We start from the raw sequence: 20281 nt of genomic DNA on the forward strand, positions 1-20281 counted from the left end.
AGCTATGATCAGCTGTTCCCTCATCTTAGCTGAGCTTTCAACGTTGTTATGGGAAAGGATGAAGCTGATTGGTTAGTTCTTGTCACATGACCCGCGATGCGCTTGCAGCATTCTGAAAAGTTGAGATGTTTTTAACTCGATGCGGTGCGGTGTTGGAAATAACGAACTTGAGCGCGCAAAAGATGCGATATGTGAACGTCCCCTTAAACAGTTCAGTAGTGCAGAGTTTACAGGTTACTCTTCTTTTTTGAAGGCTCAAAGTAAAGTACTCCCAGTCTCCCACATCCCGCTAAATGCTGCAGAGACGCTGTTCGGGAAGCACGTGACATAAAACGAGGCCAGCTATTGGCTATTCGCTACTTCTCCTGCTGTACTGGCTGAGTAAAACCTCCGGTGGCTCATTACTGCCACACTTTGGTCACCGCAGATTTGAAATATGCATGAAATGAGCCGCTTACGGCAAATAAAAGTTATTTAGCAACGAATCGATGACTAAATTAGTTGACAACTATTTTAATAATCGATTTTTATCGATTAAATCGATTCGTTGTTTCAGCTCTACTGGAAATCATATTTTTCAAATATAGCCAGGGTAATCCTCATTTTACATACAGCACACAGTGAAAATGATATGAATATGACAATGGGCAAATGCGTAAAGCACAGTTTAATTTAAATTCACAAGTTTATAGTTTAAAGCCAAAAAAGTTATGGCAAATATCAGCCGATGTATCGACCACTAGGTAGAATGATCTGAATGACAGAATGACATTGATATGTTTGGTGAAGGTACTCAAGTAAATAACGCCTCACATTTTGGTGTTTTCCTCACTTAAAGCTATTGTACGGACTCGGATTGTAAGACTCGGACTATAGCGCAAAATTTGTTATGCAAGGAGCTTTTTCAGTGACAGCATTCTGCCAAACATCATCATCTGTGTTCCACTGAAGAGTGAAATTCATACATTTTGTTTTTATTTGATTTGACTTTTTTTGCTAAAATGTGTAATAGATGTGTATATTTATTTAAAAAAATGTTTTTGCTAAATGTTCCCATTTTGTGCCCCATATTTATTCAACAAATTATTTTTTTAACTATAATTGTTTTATTTATTTTTTATTTATTTATTATTTTTAAGTTCTAAAAATATTTATTGCGATCAGTTATATCTTACCAAGGTTTGGAATGGCACGAGGGTTAGCAAATTAATACATTTCACTTTTGTCTGAACTATCCACTCAATGTCTTGTGCATCTTCAGCATAATGCAACAAAACAGTGTAGATCAGGGGTCTCCAAATTCAAGCACACCTGAACCAGCTAATCAAGGTCTTACTATAAGCTTCCAGGCAGGTGTGTTGAGGCAAGTTGGAGCTAAACTCTGCAGGACAGCGGCCCTCCAGGACCGAATTTGAAGACCTCTGATGTAGATTATGGTTTGGCCGGACAGCAAGATGTCTTGGGTTTGACAGATGTCTGCGTTTATGTGGTGAGCGCAGTGCAGATGGCTTTAGCAGGACTAGAAAAAAAAACAACGTATATATGTCAACGTAAATCTAAACACTGGCTGCTTTTTTGCCCATTTTGCTATTCATTGTACTGTATTTTATTCAGTATTTAATTGAATTTAATAATATTTTTGCAAATACCACAATTTTACAACCTGTATTTATTTCTTAATTTTTTTTACATGTTTTGAAATGTTCTAAAAATATTTATTCAGATCTGTTTAGTCATATTCTCCAGTTTTCCTGTGAATATATACAAAACAGCATGTGTTGTTGACATGGAAAACTGCACAGCTGGCTCTTTCCACAACTGCAAATCAACTTTGTTGACCAGCATGTTAGGAATCACTCCGGCTCGCTAAACGTCCCTGCAGCTGGATGCACAGAAACTATGTGAATGAACACGCTTCTGAGATTCAGATTAAGTATATCAAAAACCATGCTGAAATTGCAGTTAGCTTCTTTTTTTTTACTTCGTTTCTTTGGAATCACTGGTGTTGTGTTTCTGCTTCGAATAAATTATTTTCATCAAAGAATCCTAAAAAAAAAAAAATGTGTTGTGGTTTCCACTAAAATATGAAAGCAGCCCAACTGTTCTCAATGATTTCTGAAGGATCACGTGACACTGAAGACTGAAGTTATGATGCTGAAAAATCAGCTTTGCATCACAGGAATAAAATACAGTTTCAAATAAATAAAAAATAGAAATCTATTATAGGGATTGATATCAGTACAGGGAAAAAAATGGTTTAGTCAAACTATTTCACACGGTCTTTATGTACAATAGTATAAAGAACTAGAAACTGATAAAGAACTACATTAGCAACTGAAAAGCTGTTGGCTAAAGTAACTAAAAGAGCAGATCCATTAATTATCACATTTTGCCCTTGAGAAAACAACATGCGCTTACAACAAGTGTAAATTATCTTTTAATAATTATGCACATCCAAAAAGCACCAACTATCATATTTTAAAAAAGTATTTCAGAGCCTGAACGTGTTGTTTTAAAGGACGCATATAGAGCTGTCCTCTTTAACGTCCCTGACAAAGGCGCTCAGTCAAGGGTGTCTGGTTCTGGTTTGTTTTTTTCCGTGTTTAGACTAACAGAGATTCCAGCATGGTGGCCTTGTGAGTACTCCACCGTTAGTGTCCTTTAGCTGAAGATGGGCTACCTCAGTCAGCCAAAATGAGCTGGGTTGACTTCATTATGACCTGATGATAGCTGAAATGGTTCTCTGTGGTAACTGCAAGCAAAACAGATGGATTCAGACCTCAGTTTTCTGCATGTTTTTAATGTTTTAAAGTAGTAGTTCAACCAATAATTACAATTCTGTAATCATTTACTTACCCTCAAATTGACGGTAGCCATTGACCGCCGTAGTATTTTTACGGCAACTGTTTTTATTACCAACATTCTTCAGAATATATGATGTGTTAAACAGAAGAAAGAAACTCGTACAGGTTTGGAACAACATGAGGGTGAGTAGATAATGACAGAATTTTAATTTTTGGGTGAACTGTCCCTTTAACTTAAATTTGGTTGTTTAAAAGTGAACGGCCGACTCTCTTGTCAAGAATTTGCTCTTTGAACCCTGCTTGTGATCAAGAATAACTCTCTCAGATACACATTAAACTGCAGACAAGGTTTAACGTGCATTTCCACAAAAGCGTTATCATTTAACTCTTATCAGATGTTTTTTTTTTTTTTTTTTTTTTTTTTTTATATTAACACAAGCGTCCTCTAGGACGACTGTTGCATGTAAACTACATCTCGAGTGTGTTTTTGCATCCAGCTTTTCTTCTCCCCTTGGACTTGCTCGACCCTGCTTGAAAGGTTATCCGAAGACCCTCCCTAAAAAACGTCATTCTTTTGCCACTGTGGAAAGAAAAAAATAAAATAAATAGTCTTTCTGTGGCTTTTTTGAGATATGTGATTCGTCTACCCGTGGCCATTTGGAAAGCGAGTTTCCTGTCTTCCAGGTTTTAGTAAGGAAAGATCGGGCAGCTGAGTTTCTCTGATCTAAATGTAGGACATTCTTGTGCTAAAGCTGGCGTTTTTCTTGCTGGTGCTCTGACCTGAATCAGTTTTTCCTCTCCCCTGTTACAATCCGCTCTTATTTAGAATGATAGCAGAGAGAGGACTCTGGTCGAATTATGCGTAGTCTCGGTTGGATAGAAGACACGGACTGGATTTGCATAGTGGGGCTGGATTTCACACTTAACGCATGCACTGTATACGCCATATATAAAAAGAGCTGACGTTTTTTTATCTGTCTGTGTGCCTGGAAGATCACAAATTCACTTTTTTAACTTAGTGGCAATAGTTGCACCATTTAACTATTTTTCAGGGGCATATAATTAACATATTGGATTTAGTTTATGTGGAAGGGTGGCAATAATTCCTCCCCAAAGAAATAATTGTTTTATTTTTTTCCCAATGTATTTATTTATTTATTTTATTTTTGAGGGAGCATTTATTAACTTATATGTTACTATTTATTTATTTAATTTTAATACATTTTATTTATTATAGATTATTTAGAAGGGTGACAATAATTCACTCCAAAAATTATTTTCAGTGGTATTTATTAACATTTATGTTGAATTTTCCCCCTTTTGATTGTTTGTTTGTTTGTCTATTTATTTATTTATTATTAGTTTTTTTATCATTATTTTTTTTTTTTCTGAAGGTTTGCAATATTTCACTCCACAGTTATTCTTCATTGGCATTTATTTTATTTTAATTCATTATTTGTTTATTTATTTTATTATTATTATTATTTTTTTTTTTGATGGGGTTGAAATATTTCCCCCTTAGATTTCAAGGGCGTTTGTTAAGATATATGTTGTTGGATTGTTTTTTTTTTTAGTTTTTTTTTTTTTTTTAGTTTATTTGGAAGAAATAATCGTTTACTTGTTTGCTGCATACATGATGTGATTTCCATGTTTTTTTTTTTAGTTTTTTTTTTTTTTAGTTTATTTGGAAGAAATAATCATTTACTTGTTTGCTGCATACATGATGTGATTTCCATGTGAAACACTTAAATTAAAATAAGTAGCATAATTATTTCTCAAAATGAACAATTAAGTCTATTGCATATAAAATATATGTTTGTCACATTACATTATTTTATTGGCATAATTTGTTGTCTATAGTTTTTAATGAGACTTTCTGCCTCGAGTTAATTAGTCTTTCCCACCAGCCCAGGGCGTTTAATGGTGATTAGGTCATAGGTTTTGATAGTTTAAGTAGATTTTTGGCAGAAGAAAGTGTATACATAAAGAAATCCTTTGACTGTGGTGAAGTATGTTCCTATACATCACCGCCTTTGTGAACTGTACAGCATTGTATCCTTGGAGCTGTTTGCATTAACGTTTATCAGTCAAGCTTGAAAGACTCTGCGGAGGTCGAGAGGAGATAGACAGTAACGGGGCAAGGACGTGTTAACACATGACCCTGACCCAGAGCTGCAAACCGCTTGGGCTTAAGCTTGGCTTTTAACCTCACAGTCAGATCAGGAAATTAACTAAATTTATTTGAGCCTGCATTTGACTTCCTGATTGTTGTAAACTAGTTAAAAAATGAGTCTTGCGAGGAGGATCTGAAAGCAGTATGAAAAGCAGATCCCATCACCTGTGTATCATTTTATCACGTTAGGAAAAAAACGATTGTAATTCAAACGTAGCTCCCGTCGGCATTTAAACAGACCTTTGCTCTTAATTCCGATCGGTCCATCGCAATAACGAAATCTGAGAACTAAAAACTGAAACTGTTGATGCTGGAAAAGTGATATATATTTTTTAAATATGAGCAGGCCTACAAGCTGGGATTGGTAATGCTGCACTGTAATCATAGTTATTTATTTATATTTTTCATTATATTTTATTATATGATATTGGTTTGAGACTGAGAGTATTTTATTTAGTGGAGAACTTTGCAGCAGTATTTTATTTCTTATTCTTTTTTTATTTTATATATATTTTATTAAAAAGTATTTAAAAAAAGTGTAAACAAATTGTAAAAAAAAGTTTATAGTAATAAACAACCTGCAGTTTAATGTTTGCATTTCTTTCCCTTACTGTACCGAAAATTAACCGAACCGTGACTTTAAAACCGGGGTACGTACCGAACCGTGATTTTTGCGTACCGTTACACCCCTAGTAGTAATAATAATAACAATAATAGTAACAGTAAATGTTGAAATTACCATACTCTAATAGGGCCCCAAGAAATCTGTTTAATTTTTTCCTAAATTCCGTTTCATTTATTTCCAAATTCTGTTATTACATTTTTCTGGATTCAGTTTTTTCCTTTTTAATTTTGCTCCACTCCTTTTTAATAGTTAAAGTTTATTAATCATAAATTAAGTCTAATTAAATAAAAATCATGAAACTTACACATTTTCAAAAAAGTTTAATAAAAGTTTAACAAAAATTACATGATTAGGGCCCTATGAAATGCTTTATTTTTTCACCATATTTTTTTATTGTTACCAAATTCTGATTTAGCATGTCTAATTATTTGAACGCATAAAACAACTTTATTTATTTTTTCTTAAAGAAGCCTAATGATTTTTTCCCCTCAAAAATTCTGTGTGTATTTACATTAAGTTTTAAGTTATCAAATCAAGGTATGAAACTTAAAATTAAGCAAACTTTTTTTGGCAAACAAAGGGGCAAAATAAATGAAAGCCTTTACAATTCTGTGCATGTGACATGATGCTTTTGCTCAAATCAAACGGTCAGATGCTCATGAAGTGACTCTCAGAGCAGTTCTGGAGATGTTCATGTGTTTTCGTCCTCATTTAGTGAGACGGCAGACGCTGAAATCACTGCGAGCGTCACGTGTGCTAAACTGTGAATTCCGTTTTATGAATGGATTCCGCGATTCCGTCCGCGTTTTCTGCATCGCGGAAATCATAGGGCCCTACACTTATCCCTGCACAATGTATACTCCCACACTTGAACTGCTTCTGTTATTGAACACTAAAGTGATTATCTAATAAAAGAGCAGCGCTGAGTCTAGGAGAACTCACCGGTATCACACACACTCCGGGCGCATCACGTTCAACTCGAGCAGCGCTCTAAAACAGTTTATTTATTCACTCCAGCAAGGCACGAAATGCGGAAAACTATCGCCATGGATTTTTGCCGATAACCGATTGTTCCAGCAATCAACTATCGGTGCCGATTTATCGGTTTTGCCGAGGCAGAGTCGACCTCTAATATTTATATAATTCGTATTATTTAAAATTGTATATTATATAATTGTTTATTTTATTTTTTATATTGTTGTAGTATTTGTAGTACAGTATGATTAATGCTGTCCTGTCGTATTCATAATATTCCATTTTAAATGCTACAATTTTTGATGTTACAAATGTTATAATAAAATAATATATATCAAAATAAATTTCATATTTAAAATAGTATATTACAATTGTATAGTATAATTGTTTTATTGTGTTCTTTACATTGTTATAGCATCTGTTACACATTACGATTAATTTAAAATGTATTCCTAATTTTTTTAAGTTACAATCATTGCTTTACAGTCATAAAAAAGTATTTTTTATTAAATATTAAATTATAAATTATTCAATTATTATTATTCTGCTTTACAATAATCCTTAAAAGAAAGCAAGAAAAGGGGTATTTTTATGCAAAAAAATTTTTTATTTATTATTATTTGTGGGCAAATATTCAGACATTTCTTTGTGAAAAATCACTAATAAGCAATAATGCAAACAAAAGCAAATCCTTCAGAAATGTGACCCTGGACCACAAAAACAGTCTTAAGTCGCTGGGGGATATTTTTAGCAATAGCCAAAAAAAAACATTGTATTGGTCAAAATTATCCATTTTTATTTTATGCCAAAATTCATTAGGTTATTAAGTAAAGATCATGTTCAATGAAGATATTTTGTAAATTTCCTACTGTAAATATATCAAAACCTAATTTCTGATTGTGTATGCATTGCTAAGAATTTTATTGCCAAATATTGTCCGATCCTATCAAACCATACATCAATGGAAAGCTCATTTATTCAGCTTTCATGGGATGTATAAATCTCAATTTCCAGAAAGTTTTGTGGTCCAGGGTCAAATATTACAACTATCCATGAACCCTTTCATCTCTTTTGGTGAAACTCTTTAGCCTGAGGATGTTTCCATAAAATATTTTTTTCTGCTGAAATACACTGAAACAGTTTTTAGTTTAGCATAGTTTTCTTTGAACAAACCCTGAAAATGTTTCACGTCAGCGTTCCCCCTCTTGTGTTTTCCCTCCAGTTTGTCCGAAGTGGTGCGGACAGCGGGCGTGTACGAACTCAGGCGAGTGTTGCCACCCCCAGTGCTTGGGCAGCTGCACTGTGCCTGACAACGACAGGGCCTGTGCCGCCTGCCAGCACTACTATCACGAGGGCCGCTGCGTGGAGGACTGTCCATCCGACACGTACAAATTTGAGGGCTGGCGCTGCATCACCAAGGACCTCTGCTCCAAAGTCCACCTGCCTGATTACGACCGTTTCGTGATCCATGGAGGAGAGTGTATGTCTGACTGTCCACCCGGATTCACACGTGATGAGAACCAGAGGTACAAACTATTTAACTTCTTATTTTTTTTAAAGTGTGTGTTTCATGAATGGTAATATTTTATTTCCCTGGTTTCACAGACAAGGCTTAAACCTAATCCCAGGCTAAAATGCATGTCTGGACTATTTTAACTGAAAGATTAACTTAAACTGATTGATCTTAAAAGATGTCAGTGTCATTATTTTGTCTCAAGATGCAAACCAGTAATGTTTATTTCTAAGGCACGTTTATAAAAAGTACTTAAAGGTCCTAATTGAACTATGGCCTAATCCTGGTTTAATCTAAACCCTGTCTGTGAAACCAGGCTTTAGTGAAAATTTGTGAATAAAACAGTGAAGATTCTATGTACATTTGTGTTTGTTTTTATTCCTGTTTTTAGATAATATTTGTTTTTGTTCAGTTGCATTTTTATCTATTTTTGTTTGTTAAATAAGAAAATAGAATTTTGGCATCTACATCCACAGAATTTCTTGTGAAAATCCTGCAGATTAAAACCTTCAGTTGCACAGTTCTACACATCCTCTATTCCTTGCGTTAAACTATATTACTCATCTATTTCACAGCTCTCTGAATACTTTACAAGTAAACCCACTCACAGTATAAAATAAAATGAGATCTATTTAATGATAATGGCCTTTACTTTACTTATAAGACTGTAGTACTCTAGTTTTAAATTCACTAGTTTTCCCCCACAGTGCAGAGAAGTCTGACAAAAGTGTTCAGATCCTTAACTGCAAAGCAATCAGACTAACCCTATGAAAACTCACAAATCACACTTCTGATGAACTCTGATCAAACCAATCATGTTCCTTTGTTGTAAAGAGCAAAAAAAAAAAAGTTGCACTCATACTCTAGCTTTCACCAAGCTGAAGGTCACATGATAAGGTGAAAGTGAGATAATTGGTTCTTCTATGTTGGTTTTTGTGGCGTCGCATCCTGATCTTCCTTTTATCCCTGTGTGTGTAGCAGCATGTTCTGCACTGCCTGTGACGGCCTGTGTGACAAGATCTGTGATGAAAAGGTCATCGACTCGGTGGACGCGGCTCAGTCCCTCAAGGGTTGCACTGTTATCAAAGGCAACCTGCACATCAACATCCGCCGCGGCAGTGAGTACCTGCAGCACAGCAGCTACTCAATCAGCACTGGAGCGATTGGTTCACACCTTCTCACTGACACGCTCTCTTTTCCTCCATCTCTCTAGCTAACATAGCCTCAGAGTTGGAGAACTTTCTGGGACTCATCAAGACAGTGACGGGATACATTAAGATCCGTTCATCACACGCCCTGAGCTCTCTCTCCTTCCTCAAGAGCCTGAGACACATCCATGGAGAGGAACTATGGGAGGAGTAAGATTTGAATTTGACACTTTGCACCATGTCTTAACAGTTTGTCTGGCCACGTTTAACACTAAGCTGCTCAAAATCAGAGCCAATCAGATGATATATGATGCTTAATGAATTCCGTATTCAAATTCAGAATTTAACCCATGGAATCGGTATTATGATGAGTTGATTTTCAGTAATATTTGTTAAAATAATTTAATTTTCCATGTTAGATTTTCATATTTTCTGACCTGAGAAGTACAACCCGAATTCCGGAAAAGTTGGGACGTTTTTTAAATTTTAATAAAATGAAAACTAAAGGAATTTCAAATCACATGAGCCAATATTTTATTCACAATAGAACATAGATAACGTAGCAAATGTTTAAACTGAGAAATTTTACACTTTTATCCACTTAATTAGCTCATTTAAAATTTAATGCCTGCTACAGGTCTCAAAAAAGTTGGCACGGGGGCAACAAATGGCTAAAAAAGCAAGCAGTTTTGAAAAGATTCAGCTGGGAGAACATCTAGTGATTAATTAAGTTAATTGATATCAGGTCTGTAACATGATTAGCTATAAAAGCTTTGTCTTAGAGAAGCAGAGTCTCTCAGAAGTAAAGATGGGCAGAGGCTCTCCAATCTGTGAAAGACTGCGTAAAAAAATTGTGGAAAACTTTAAAAACAATGTTCCTCAACGTCAAATTGCAAAGGCTTTGCAAATCTCATCATCTACAGTGCATAACATCATCAAAAGATTGAGAGAAACTGGAGAAATCTCTGTGCGTAAGGGACAAGGCCGGAGACCTTTATTGGATGCCCGTGGTCTTCGGGCTCTCAGACGACACTGCATCACTCATCGGCATGATTGTGTCAATGACATTACTAAATGGGCCCAGGAATACTTTCAGAAACCACTGTCGGTAAACACAATCCGCCGTGCCATCAGCAGATGCCAACTAAAGCTCTATCATGCAAAAAGGAAGCCATATGTGAACATGGTCCAGAAGCGCCGTCGTGTCCTGTGGGCCAAGGCTCATTTAAAATGGATTATTTCAAAGTGGAATAGTGTTTTATGGTCAGACGAGTCCAAATTGGACATTCTTGTTGGAAATCACGGACGCCGTGTCCTCCGGGCTAAAGAGGAGGGAGACATTCCAGCGTGTTATCAGCGTTCAGTTCAAAAGCCAGCATCTCTGATGGTATGGGGGTGCATAAGTGCATACGGTATGGGCAGCTTGCATGTTTTGGAAGGCTCTGTGAATGCTGAAAGGTATATAAAGGTTTTAGAGCAACATATGCTTCCCTCCAAACAACGTCTATTTCAGGGAAGGCCTTGTTTATTTCAGCAGGACAATGCAAAACCACATACTGCAGCTATAACAACAGCATGGCTTCGTCGTAGAAGAGTCCGGGTGCTAACCTGGCCTGCCTGCAGTCCAGATCTTTCACCTATAGAGAACATTTGGCGCATCATTAAACGAAAAATACGTCAAAGACGACCACGAACTCTTCAGCAGCTGGAAATCTATATAAGGCAAGAATGGGACCAAATTCCAACAGCAAAACTCCAGCAACTCATAGCCTCAATGCCCAGACGTCTTCAAACTGTTTTGAAAAGAAAAGGAGATGCTTCACCATGGTAAACATGCCCCGTCCCAACTATTTTGAGACCTGTAGCAGAAATCAAAATTGAAATGAGCTCATTTTGTGCATAAAATTGTAAACTTTCTCAGTTTAAACATTTGCTATGTTATCTATGTTCTATTGTGAATAAAATATTGGCTCATGTGATTTGAAAGTCTTTTAGTTTTCATTTTATTAAAATTTAAAAAACGTCCCAACTTTTCCGGAATTCGGGTTGTAAATTGAGTATATTGAGCTTATATCTGAAAAAAGTATTTTATATATTTCTTTATTAATTTGTAAATAATAATTGTTGTAATAACTGTTATAATAATAATAATAATATATTGTTATATATTTTATATCATATGAATATAACAACAAATATTAATTTATAACAACAATAATAATTACTATTATCATTCTATTTTTATAATAATGTTATTGTTATAAACTGCTCAAAAAAATAAAGGGAACACTTGTGAGTTACATTGTGTTGTTAAGTGTTCCCTTTATTTTTTTGAGCAGTATATGTTTATGTAAATAACAATTATTATTATTATTATTTTATAATGTTATTATATAATGTTACTATATAATGTCAATAGCAAAAATGTTATTCATATATATATATATATATATATATATATATATATTAAAATATAAATATTTTTAAAACGTAATTTTATTTAGTTCATCAGTGCACTTCAGTTGTTATTATTATTAGAATTATGTTGTTATATATATTTTTTATATATAACAATAACAAAAATATTGTTTTTTAATTTGTAACTTAAATAATTGTATTAATCAATACACTTCAGTTATTACTATTACTGTATATCAGTGATGTTAATGTATAACTATTTTTGTTTTTACAATATTTTATTTAAAGCCCCTCAATACACTTCTTTTTTTTGTAGTGTATTATTTTTTATTATATTGTCTTTTTGAATGGGGAAAACAGGTTTAAAAAATAATCTTAGTTGATCACATGCCTGTTGTTGGTTATAAGGGTGTGTGAATCAGAGAAAGTACATACAGAATTAACGTCAAACTTTTCCTTAAACTGAATGGGTCCTGTGCGTCATAGAAGAAATGTGTAATTTAATTCAATCCCTGTTTGTTTACTGTTATCCCATATTCAGGACAGATCAAAACAGGCCTCTCTGTGCCATGTTGTTATGAAAGACTAAAGTGAGCTCAGGGAATGCTTTTGGAGACAAATATAAACAAACGAACCCTCCATCTACATATTCCACGTTTATAAGTCCATTCCGTTACATTCCCTTAAAACATTCATCACCAAACAAACGTCAAGGCTGTTATATAGCTGTGATAAATACAACAAGTAGAGCATTTGTTTTATACAGACTAGACAGCATCTTTAAGCTATTAAATGTAGGTGTGTGTGTAAAGTGACAAGACATGCATCAGACTAACGCTTTCAGTGTGCTGTAGGTTTAAGAGAAACACTTGCTCTTAATGCATGTGAAGTGCTTACATTCCAAACACAGCTTTTACTGAAGCTGTTTATCTTTTATGATAATTTACGTCACTGCCAGTGAATCATCAGCGTATATATCAAGTAATGGCACAAACGTACTGCAGCTTCATAACCACAGAGTTCAGGTATTTGTGAAAGTGACAGTAGTTAAAATAGATTTTATGTGTAATGCGCCTTTCTTAATACTCAAAGCGCTACAACATATACAAGCAAAAAAGTACAAGTCAACCAAGACTACAAATATCAAAAATAAAATCATTGTAATAGTCATAAATTAAAAGCTTCAGTAAAAAGGTACAGTAGGTAGACATCCAAAACGCCTCTTTTAAGGTCGCGGCGTCTGTAAAGTGCATTTGCAGCTTTTGACCGCTAAGTTATCAAACAAGTGCATCAAAGCACATTTTCACAAATAGACAGCAGTTTTGCCTCGCTGATGTGTTACATTTGACCGCTTCTGTGAGGGAAAATGAAAGAAAACACTATAGTTAAAGGGTTAGTTCACCCAGATAGCAAATTTATGTAATGAATAACTTACCCTCATGTTGTTTCAAACCCGTAAGACCTCTGTTTATCTTTGGAACACAGTTTAAGATATTTTAGATTTAGTCCGAGAGCTCTCAGTCCCTCCATTGAAGCTGTGTGTACGGTATACTGTCCATGTCCAGAAAGGGAAGAAAAACATCATCAAAGTAGTCCATGTGACATCAGAGTTTTTTAAAGCATCGAAAATACATTTTGGTCCAAAAATAGCAAAAACGACGACTTTATTCAGCATTGTCTTCTCTTCCGTGTCTGTTGTGTGAGAGAGTTCAAAACAAAGCAGTCTGGATATCCGGTTCGCGAACGAATCATTCAGTTCACCAAATCGAACTGAATAGTTTTAAACGGTTCGCATCTCTAATACGCATTAATCCACAAATGACTTAAGCTGTTAACTTTTTTAATGTGACTGACACTCCCTCTGAGTTCAAACAAACCAATATCCCGGAGTAATGCATGCACTCAAACAGTACACTGACTGAACTGCTGTGAAGAGAGAACTGAAGATGAACACCGAGCGGCGATCTGTGTGTCAGTCTGCTTTACGCTGAATCACGCATGCGCAGTATCATCAGCTCCTCGGTTCTTCTTATATTGGCTCGGCTTGGTGTTCATCTTCAGTTCTCTCTTCACAGCAGTTCAGTCAGTGTACTGTTTGAGTACATGCATTACTCCGGGATATTGGTTTGTTTTAACTCAGAGGGAGTGTCAGCCACATTAAACAAGTTAACAGCTTAAGTCATTTGTGGATTAATGCGTATTAGAGTTGCGAACCGTTTAAAACGATTCAGTTCGATTTGGTGAACTGAATGATTAGTTCGCGAACTGGATATCCAGACTGCTTTGTTTTGAACTCTCTCTCACAACAGACACAGAAGAGAAGACAATGCTGAATAAAGTCGTCTTTTTTGCTATTTTTGGACCAAAATATATTTTCGATGCTTCAAAAACTTCAAACTGACCCTCTGATGTCACATGGACTACTTTGATGATGTTTTCTTCCCTTTCTGGACATGGACAGTATACCGTACACACAGCTTCAATGAATGGTTTTCCAAAGATAAACGGAGGTCTTACGGGTTTGGAACAACATGAGGGTGAGTTATTAATTACATAATTTTGCTATCTGGGTGAACTAACCCTTTAACAAACTGCAGTATGTAGGTAGACTACTGGTGAAGTATATTTTATCTGTTTTTTGTTTAGTTTTTTTGGTCACTTATTCATTGTTATTATGTTATCTTCAGCATGTATGCATTTGCTGCCTTGGATAACCAGCATCTACAGCTTTTGTGGGACTGGTCCCAGCACAATCTCACCATAAAGGCTGGAAAACTGTATTTCCGCTTGAATCCCAAACTCTGCATGTCAGAGATCCGCAAAATGTGGGAGAAAACCGGAATTAAGGAGAAGTTTTTGGAAGGAGATTTCCGCAACAATGGAGACCGTGCAAGCTGTAAATATGATTCGTTCTCAATTTATACAATTAAAGTAAGTATAGACTGTATGTACATATTAATGTTTCATTTTTATGTTTGTAAATGTGATTTTTTTTAGGTGAGAGTGAAATCCTTAAGTTCATATCGAATACCACGAGTAGTAATAGAATTAAGTTGACGTGGGATGGTTTTCGACCACCCAATTCCAGAGACCTTGTCAGTTTTATTGTATACTACAAAGAAGCGTAAGTGTTGCTTTTATTCAATCTTGTTTTGTCTGTCTTTTAAGCAGCCTTTTTCAGTACCATTAAAATGTTCAAGCTTTTGTAAGTAGCCTTTTATGTTCTCTCATAGTCCTTTCCAGAACCTGACAGAGTTTGATGGTCAGGACGGTTGTGGATCGGACAGCTGGAACATGGTTGACGTTGACTTACAGGAGGACCAAACCCAGAACCCAGGTGTTACACTGTCCATGCTGAAGCCCTGGACTCAGTATGCTATCTTTGTCAAAGCTGTAACGCTAGTTGTGGAGGACAGGGACAGGGACAAGGACAGACAGCGTCTTGGGGCGAAAAGTGAAGTGGTGTACATTCGGACTAAACCATCAGGTAAGGAACTAGGTTCAGGTCCGTCATGAATTTAATTGAAGTCATTTTTTGCATGTTTCCTAGTCTGTGCACTTATTCTTTTGTTCATTAAAATAGCAAAACTTCCTTAAAAAAAAAAAAAATAATAATAATACTTTTAATAAGCATATCAAATTGATCAAAAGGGACGGTAAAGACTTTTACACTGTTAAAAAAAAGTTTCCACAAAAATATTACGCACCACAACAAACAACAAACAAAATATTTCTATTGTAGCAATTCAGCATATAAGAATGATTTCTGGAGGATCATGTGACATTGAAGTCTGGAGTAATGATGCTGAAAATTCAGCTTTGCATCACAGGAAAAAATTACATTTTAAAATATATTACTATTAAAAATATAGTAATATATGTTATTTAAATATTTCAAAATATTACATACTGAAAATGTATGTACGGTATACTGTCCATGTCCAGGAAGGTAATAAAAACATCTTCAAAGTAGTCCATGTGACATCAGAGGGTCAGTTAGAATTTGTTGAAGCATCGAAAATACATTTTGGTCAAAAAATGACGACTTTATTCAGCATTGTCTTCTCTTCCGGGTCTGTTGTGAGTGCGACTGCTGTGACAGTTGACATATGACGCTGCTGACGTGTTATCTTTGTTATTGGGCGCACCAGAAGTCAGCAGCGTCATACGTCAGTAGCGTCGTGAACTCTCTCACAACAGACCCAGAAGTTAATACAATGCTGAATAATCGTCGTAATTTTTGTTATTTTTGGACCAAAATGTATTTTCAATGCTTCAACAAATTCTAACTGACCCTCTGATGTCACATGGACTACTTTGATGATGTTTTATTACCTTTCTGGACATGGACAGTATACCGTTCACACAGCTTCAATGTAGTGATGGGAAGTTCGATTCTTTTCCACGAACCGGTTCTTTCGGACGGTTCGACTCAATAAACCGGTTGAAAAAAACGGTTCTTTTACGCTCGATGTAATGACGTCATTGGCGATGACGTAATGGCGTCACGTCTATCAAACATTAAAATATATAAAGTCAGTAATCATAACTTTAGTCAGTTAAAAACCTCATAATCATGAAAAGTTTACAATTAAGTTTTGCAACAACGCACCCAAATACAGTAACAGCAATAATGTGCATATGAGGATTTAAGTCTTGAAGATATAAAGTAAATAAATTAGGTGTCATCAGCGCAGAAACTACTATACATAAACCATTGCGATGTATTTGTTATTAAATGAACTTACGTTTCGCCAGATTGCCCCTTCATTCAAGCCCTCGGTTTACCCGCGAATCAGTTCAGAATCAAATACCAAAAGAATCAGTTCGGTTCAGATGCGCTGTGAGTCAGTCGGCTTCACGCTGAATCACGCATGCGCAGTATTATCAGCTCCTCTGTTCTCAAAACGGACACGTCCGAAAGAAACGGTTTTGGTTCAGTGTACTGATGATCCGAAAACCGATGCAACCGGTTCTTGACTCGAGAACGAGAATCACTCTAACCGGCACGTGCTGCAGTTCAGTATAATCAGCTGCTCTACTCGTGTTCATGTTCTGTTTACTACAAACTCATTTTGTGAATGTCATCATTAACTATAAATACAGTACACATATTTCATAAATCATCCCTTATTCCTATTAAACATAGAGTCTTTAGAGTTCTTAATTATTGTCCAACTTCCCTGAAACCCCCTCTGGCCTATTCATAATCTACAATACACAGATTAGAAACATTCATCTTAAAAAAAAAAAAAAATAATAATAATAATAAAAATGTATATAGATCTTTTATCACACTTTCCGAAATACTTTACACGCATACGCAGTAGCATCAGTTCATCGGTTCTCAAATCGGACGCGTCCGAAAGAAACGGTTTTCGGTTCAGTGTACTGGTGATCCGAAAACCGATGCAACCGGTTCTTGACTCGAGAACGAGAATCAGCTCATCGGTTCTCAAATCGGCCGCGTCCGACAGAAACGATTCTCAGTTCAGTGTACTGGTGATCCGAAAACCGATGCAACTGGCTCTTGACTCGAGAACGAGAACTGCTCCAGCAGTGGGCGTGTTCGTTCGTCATCTGGCTCGGCTCGGTGTTCATCTTCAGTTCGGTCTACACAGCAGTTCAGTCAGTGTACTGTTTGAGTAAATTAATTACTCCAGGATATTGGTGTATTCTGACTCAGAGGGAGTGTCAGTCACGTTAAAAAAGTTAACATCTTAAGTAATTAGTGGATTAATGCTTATTGGAGACGAGAACCTTTTCAAACGATTCAGTTCGATTTGGTGAACTGGTTCAACCGGTTCACTAAGAAGAGCCGATTAAATTGAACGATTCATTCACGAATCGGACATCACTACTTCAATGGAGGGACTGAGAGCTCTCGGACTAAATCTAAAATATCTTAAACTGTGTTCCAAAGATAAATGGAGGTCTTACGGGTTTGGAACGACATGAGGGTGAGACGCATTAATGACATCATTTTTGGGTGAACTAACCCTTTAAAGAAAATCAAACCATCCCAATCCCTAGCATACACACATTATGCAGTTTTGCTTTTTAAGTAGACAGTGTTTTAAGAACATTTCAATAATTTTTGTTGCTGATTAAGAATAGGATTTTTAGCAGTGTCAATTTATTCCATGTAGGGTGGATTCAAATCTAGACAAGTAACTCGGTGGTTGTAGTCTTAAACCCCAGAAGGGATGATTCATGGTTTTCCTCAGGTTTCTCCAAAGGGAATTACTCAGAAGTAAACATTTGTGGTTGCTTAAAGAAGAACTATTTTTCTTCTTCTACTCCAGCACCCTCAATGCCTGTAGACATTCGTGTGTACTCTAATTCTTCATCAAAGCTGGTGGTGCGGTGGTCTCCACCTGTGTCCCCCAATGGAAACCACACCTACTACCTGCTCCGCTGGAAGCAGCAGAGCGAGGACCGTGAGCTCTACCAGCACAACTACTGCTCCAAAGGTCTGGTCTACATTACACCCTTAAACTGAGCACCATTTGCCCACCAGCAATTCACACATTTATCCATGAAACGTTTAAACATATTATTGCAAACATCTGAAGCATCATGTGTCTAGTGGAACTAGATTCATTTCTGTTTGAATACTCTTAGTATTCAATGTCAGAATGCAAAGAGCTTTGCCATAATTAAATAATGTGCAGCATATTCAAGCTATTCAATTCTGTCTGAATAATATTAGAGCTGCTCTCAAAGCCTCCCATTACTCATACTTAAATATAATTTGCTTGCTTTCTTGCTTTTCTGCAGCACTTTCCGAATATACATTTTGAGCATATTGAAATAATACCAGATTTGGTCACTAAAGGTCACTACAGGAAAAATGTAACCATGTTTATGTTGTTTCTTGACAGAACTGAAGATCCCAGTCAGGATTTCAGCCGGGGGTTTGACAGAAATCGAAGACACCAAACCCACCAATCCTGAAACTGGGGGGCGGGACAAAGTCCCCTGTTGTCCATGCCCTAAAACAGAGGAGGATCTGAAGCGAATCGAGGAGGACATCTACTACCGCAAAGCCTTTGAGAACTTCCTCCACAATGCCATATTCACCCCCAGGTAAACTTAAGAGTTTTATTAGGAATATGATGATTACTCTCTCCAAAAAATATCATAACAAATTGTCTTCTTTTTTTTTTTTACATTACTGTTTGGGGTCGTAAGAATTTTTACATTTATTTTTATTTATCTTTTTATTTTATCTATTTTTTTATAAAATAATATAGGAGACACAAAAAGAAGAGAGAAAAATCTAATCAAATCAAATAATTTATCATAATCAAATACATATTTTTTATTAAATAATACTTAAATTATTTTTTGTTTTTGAATTATTACATATATTTTATTTACATTTATTTATAAAAATTCAAGTCATTATTTCTAACTAATTTTCAAACAATTTTTTTTATTTCTTTTCTTTTTTCTTTTTTTTCAATGTTTGTATTATTGATTAAAAAAAAAAATAATAATAATATATATATATATATATATATATCTGCAAATAATCAATTATCATTATCAGCAATATCCAGTATCGGTTCAATCAGTTTAAAGTGTCCTTGGTCGAACAAAGTACAATAAAAAATAAAACATTTAAATTAAAAATCTTACTGGCCATAAAAGACCACTTTCATGATACTTTTACTTTTACTATAAATTGTCATTGTACAGAAAAAGGCTCAGTATGGAGACTACTTTTGTACTTCACAGAAAAATCCCAGCCTGCAGGTTTGGAATGACATAAGCATGACCTTCTGTACAGTATTAATTAAATTGGCAACAATCTCAAAATGAATGTCAGAGTTGAAGCCTTGTACAGGTGACCTCATTCCTATCCATGTTTTGATGCATCAGCCAGTACAAAACATCCATTAAACTTCAAATTAAAAGCTTCAGTTATCAATAAATCCATGATGACCTTTCATGATCTCAAAGATGAAGATTGAAAGGGACTCTTGATGTCTCTGGATGGTAGCATTTGTAATGGCTCTTTCGTTTCTTGTCCGAGAGGTTGTTTTGGAACCTTTTCAGCGTTCCCTCAGTGATTGTTTCCCTCCGCCCCTGCTGTTAGTAATCATGTGGTACGGGCTGGGCTCTTGGTTCTGGATCCAAATAGCACAGGAGATGTTACATTTTCTCTCTGATCTCAAAGGTGTAACACATTAAGTGTTCTGTGCTAAAATGAGGAACGGCATCTGTATCCTATTATCATCCATCATCAGGCAGGGCGGCGCATGTGTCCCGCCGAGAGCGCCAAAATCGCTGTATACCTGAGCGGGCTTCTATTGAAATCAATGCATCGGTGAATTCAAGATTCAGGCAATGCAGGACATCAAAATGGCATCCATTCTCCACCCTGGCCTGGGTTATTTGGGACTAGATTACCCTGCTGCGTCTGCTCAATTTTTTTCCTCTGCATGTTTGTCATTGCTTGGCTGACGACGAAAGCAGTGGGGCCAGAACTATGTCAGACAGCTGAGAAGTAGCCTATGTCCAGAGGTGGAAAGTAACGAATTACATTTACTCGCGTTACTGTAATTGAGTAGCTTTTTTGTGTACTAATACTTTTTAAAGTAATTTTTTAAATCTGTA

At 35.8% G+C, this 20281-nt stretch overlaps 1 protein-coding gene across 3 annotated transcripts in view; it reads left to right on the forward strand.

Moving 5' to 3' along the window:
* LOC132101715 (insulin-like growth factor 1 receptor) overlaps nt 1-20281 on the forward strand; it is a 97255-nt gene that overhangs the window by 52202 nt on the left and 24772 nt on the right. For 2 of the 3 annotated variants that reach the window (XM_059506887.1, XM_059506870.1), the window contains 8 exons: nt 7800-8103; nt 9069-9208; nt 9304-9448; nt 14344-14552; nt 14654-14780; nt 14890-15143; nt 17962-18129; nt 18541-18745. In XM_059506887.1, coding sequence (XP_059362870.1) covers nt 7800-8103; nt 9069-9208; nt 9304-9448; nt 14344-14552; nt 14654-14780; nt 14890-15143; nt 17962-18129; nt 18541-18745 — 1552 coding nt within the window. The remainder of the gene's footprint in view (nt 1-7799; nt 8104-9068; nt 9209-9303; nt 9449-14343; nt 14553-14653; nt 14781-14889; nt 15144-17961; nt 18130-18540; nt 18746-20281) is intronic. The other variant, XM_059506878.1, reaches the window with a different exon arrangement.

The sequence above is a fragment of the Carassius carassius genome, chromosome 2 (genome assembly GCF_963082965.1).
Source record: "Carassius carassius chromosome 2, fCarCar2.1, whole genome shotgun sequence".
NCBI classification, from domain to species: Eukaryota; Metazoa; Chordata; class Actinopteri; order Cypriniformes; family Cyprinidae; genus Carassius; species Carassius carassius.